The 4,181-nt window shown below is 29.8% G+C and overlaps 1 protein-coding gene across 1 annotated transcript; it reads right to left on the reverse strand.

The window, feature by feature from the left end:
• Positions 1 to 1,176: 1,176 nt before the first annotated feature.
• Positions 1,177 to 3,559, reverse strand: LOC102582863 (uncharacterized). The gene is made up of 2 exons (XM_006348336.2): positions 2,623 to 3,559; positions 1,177 to 1,662 (listed from the first exon to the last, which is right to left on the reverse strand). Exons 1-2 carry the CDS (start codon positions 3,526 to 3,528, stop codon positions 1,177 to 1,179), a joined length of 1,392 nt encoding a protein of 463 aa, XP_006348398.1. The 5' UTR covers positions 3,529 to 3,559.
• Positions 3,560 to 4,181: the final 622 nt, after the last annotated feature.

Raw genomic sequence — 4,181 nt, forward strand, 5'->3', positions numbered from 1 at the left:
TTCTATTTGGAATATTCAATTAGGTTGAATATCTTGTTTCAATTTTTAAATACTTCTAGGATAATTTTGATAAATTTGTGTAATAACTGACTTAGCTGAAAATGTTTTCAAAATTATAATCAATAACAAGTTACGTAAACACTTGTGGTGTAATGCAGTGTACATCAATTTATATATGTTTATTCATGTATTATAAAATATACAAAAAATGTTATACGTCTATCAATTGAAAAAAAAAAAATTAATTGTAATTAACTATCATTTTAAGAAGTTTGGAGTATAAAATATAAATAAAAAATTATTAAATAAGCGTAAGATTTCATTTTAAAAACCTCTTTTTTTGTCAAGTCAAAGCCACTTTCATATATTCTTGTTGATTTTGTAAAAACGATTTAGTTGAAAATTAGTGACCAACAAATGCTCTATTTCATGCAAAATTGGAAGTGATCATATCAAACATGTCTTAGTTTCAGTATGATATTGCATGAAAAAAGTGGTATTGTATATTCACAAAAGAAATTCAAAACAGGGATATGAATAAACTCTCGCACGCTCTTTATCTCCATTGCTATCGGAATATCAAGTATAAAAATCTCAAAATTATGATCATTATTTTTTTGTAATATCATAAGGCAACTATTTTTTATGAATTATTCACAAAGTGAATATTATTTCATAAGCCTTGCTCGTAATATCATAATATTTGTTTCACTCATCAAGCTTGTCCGTGAAAATATCTTAATGAATTTTCTTTTAGTTTTGTTTATTTGTTGGCCTATGTTAACCTGAGATAAAATAAATATTTATTTGATTTGTCAATTTTTTTAGTATAAATTTAGTTGAGTAATCTAATTAATTCTAACGCCTTAAATTGAATGATTTTATTAATGTAAAACAAAATTACGACTTTCATAAAAATTGACTAACCTTTTGAGATTATAAGATACAAATGCTTTGAAACAATATTATTTGTTTACTTACCGAAAAATAAAAAAACAAACTAAAAACCGACAAAACTTTTAGAGAAATGTTTCATACCAAACACATCCATAAAATATAACACTTCCATTTATTCATTCAAACTTGACAACAAGAAATACTACAAAGAGAGTCAACAATGATACTAAATGCATTCTTGAACAACAAATTATTGTATCTTATACTAAGATCAATGTCCTACCATGAAATTTTGTTCTTTTGGACATTTTTTTTATTTCCAAGAACACTCATAATCCTTCTTCCAGGTAAAATCAAGGTTCGACAAAATATCAAAGAAAAACTTAGTTGACTCAGAAAGGCGAAAATCCCAATCCACACAAAAACAGTTCTTCTCCAAATCCATATGATTTTTTTAATTTGTGGCAACTCTGTTTCCACATGTAATGTTGCTGAATAAATTTCTGGTATACCAGCACCTTCTGGTTGATACTCTGCTCTTTTTTCAATAACAACTTTAAAACATGCTGTTGGCTCAAAACCTTCTGTGAAATCATTTATGACAAGTTTAAGATTTTGTACTTCTGATTGAAATCCAGTAACAAGTGGAATTGATTTGATTGCTGTTTCGACTAATCGAATTGGTTGTGATTTGAATTTCAACATGCTTGGATAGCTTGAAGTTGCTGTTACTTTGCCATTTGATGATAAACAGTCCACCCTTACCTTTAAATACAGAAGTTATTAGTACAATAAAGATCTAATTATGCAAAAATAAGGATTAGTTTCATGAATTTTTAGTAAACTTTAGGGGTCGTTTGGTAGCTGGTTAGAGTTATGCAGATATTAGTTATGACATGATTTAATTATGGAGATATTAGTTTCTTCTATAATATCAAACATGTTTGAAACTCATTCGGTAATCTTCTCCTGAAGATAGGCATTTCCCCAAGGCACTGATATGATGACTCTCTCAATTACAAGTGTTTTAGGGAGTTGAACGTCTTATTCTTATGAGAAGTATTTATTTAGTTATTGTACATTACGTAATCGTTACAATAGTGCAATCATGATTTCTTTTTGTCTCATTAAAGTTATTAAAGGTTATCCATTGTAATATTAAAATCACAAAAACTTTATTCATTGTAATGGAGTTGTTAATATATATATATATATATCCTTTTTTTTAACCAAAAAAAAAAAGTTACTTAAAAATATAGGTCTAGTCTAGTCATTATAGTAAGTAAAATCTAGTAATTCTATTGTTATGGTCACTACAATAAAAAATACGTGTAGCAGCAATAAATAAGGGCACTAAAGTCTTTATCATCATTAGTTAATCGTTATTGGATTTAATATCGCCATAAGCTTTTGAGACATTCATAAAAAGTTTTAATTGATCGTATCCTAGTAGTTGTATCAGTCCATAACCACGAATCCTAAAGGTTATGTGATTAAGAATCCTGCCTTTAGATCCACACACTGGATAAGGTACTCATACTTGATTCTGAACAACATGGGTACGTAGGTACGATCCATTTCAAGACTTTTACTATTATAGTAGGTACATTTTGGGACTTTACTATTAGTCGATCAAGATCAATGACCATACGTAAGATTAACTCGAAAAATCCCAAAATTAATCAACTCGAAAAAATCCCAAAATTAATCAACTTAAAAAAATACCTGGAAAATCCCAAGCTTCATGTTGTACTCAGATTCTGGCATTGTCAATGAAACAGTAAGCTGCAGCTTGTGATTATATGGTATGGGCCTGTCTTCAATTTTGGGCTTTGAAACCAATGGACTAGAAAGCCCATTAGATGCAAGAGGTGCAAAAGCAACTGGGCTTGTTTTTGTATAATCAAAATTCAAGGCCTTTGTAGTCTCAATTGGTTCTTCCATCAAACGTCTCATAGTAAGCCCACTTACTACAAAGCCCATAACCAAAAGCCCAACTAGCAGAAAACAAACATAAGCAGCCCAAAACAAAGCCCAACAAAACCTTACTGACAACTTTAACAAAGATTTTTGGGCCTTTATTTGGTTGAATACAAAAGACATCATTTTTAACCAAGATTTTGTACCAAGATTCATTAGTTGCTTTTTAAAATTGTTTTTGGCATAAGTTAGTGTGTTTAATGGTAATGTCAATACCATTATCCAAAAGTTCATCAAGAAAATTGGAAATGTGAAAAGTTTTACTAGGATATTCATTTGAAACCCGAAAAGTTTGAGCATTGTTATTGCTAAAAATGAAGTGAAATCGAACGAATTAAAATGCTCTTTACTTGACTCGATACCAAAGTTCCTAGACGTTCCACATGCTAATTTGTCATCGAGGAGGACTGATTTTCCTTTGCTTCTCCTTTTTTCGCGAGCGGTCACCTCATCGGTCCATGAACTTAAGCTAGAGCTTGAAAATGCTTCTTGAGTTTTTCGGCCCAATAAGACTTTTTCAGCTCCAAGTAACAAAGAATATTTCACCAAATTTGTGACATAATTTGGTGATTTTTTGCAATCATATTCAAGAAATTTACCACCATCATGTATGCCAACAACATTTTCAACAATTATTGGTTGTTCATCCATGGATGTGATTGAAAAAGATAAATTCAAGAATTGGATAGTAGGAAAAAGGAAGAAGAAGATAGGTGACAAAGAGGACTTCCCTGTGAAAATAGTTAATGAAAGCAAGAGGCCTATTTTATAAGGAAGAATTTTTTTCTTGGAATGCTAAACAATTGGAGGGTTCACATTGGTAGATTTGCTTATTGCATTAGCCAATAGCGCAATAAAAAAAAAAAATTACTTCCTCCATCCCATTTTAACTATAGTTTCATCTCAAAATAATTACTCCCTCTGTCTCAATTTATGTGACTTATTTTACTTTTTAGTCAGTTCCAAAAAGAATAACACATTTCTACATTAAATAACAATTTAACTATAAAATGTCTTTTTTACCCTTAATGAAATGATTTACAGTCATACAAATTTCTATCATTCATTTTGGACCATAAGTTATAAAAGTCTTCATTTCTTTCTTAAACTCTGTACCGAGTCAAACTACCTCACATAAAATGGAACAGAGGGAGTACCTTTTAGGAATTCAGGGTTAAAGCTGGTTATTGTTTCCAACTACCTCCTTAATAGTACTCCCTCCTTTTCCATCATTAGCTGATCATTATATTAGAAATAGTTATCTCATATTAATTGATCATCTCACTAATTAAATTTTTCCTATA

This window comes from Solanum tuberosum, unplaced genomic scaffold (assembly GCF_000226075.1).
Source record: "Solanum tuberosum cultivar DM 1-3 516 R44 unplaced genomic scaffold, SolTub_3.0 scf00096, whole genome shotgun sequence".
Lineage (NCBI taxonomy): Eukaryota > Viridiplantae > Streptophyta > Magnoliopsida > Solanales > Solanaceae > Solanum > Solanum tuberosum.

What these genes read in the sequence shown, in the direction of transcription:
- LOC102582863 (XM_006348336.2), bottom strand. Translation starts at nt 3,528, where the DNA reads ATGGATGAACAACCAATAATTGTTGAAAATGTTGTTGGCATACATGAT. An exon ending in TGAAGCTTGGGATTTTCCAG is followed by an intron (nt 1,663 to 2,622) that starts GTATTTTTTTAA and finishes CTGTATTTAAAG; the next exon opens with GTAAGGGTGGACTGTTTATC.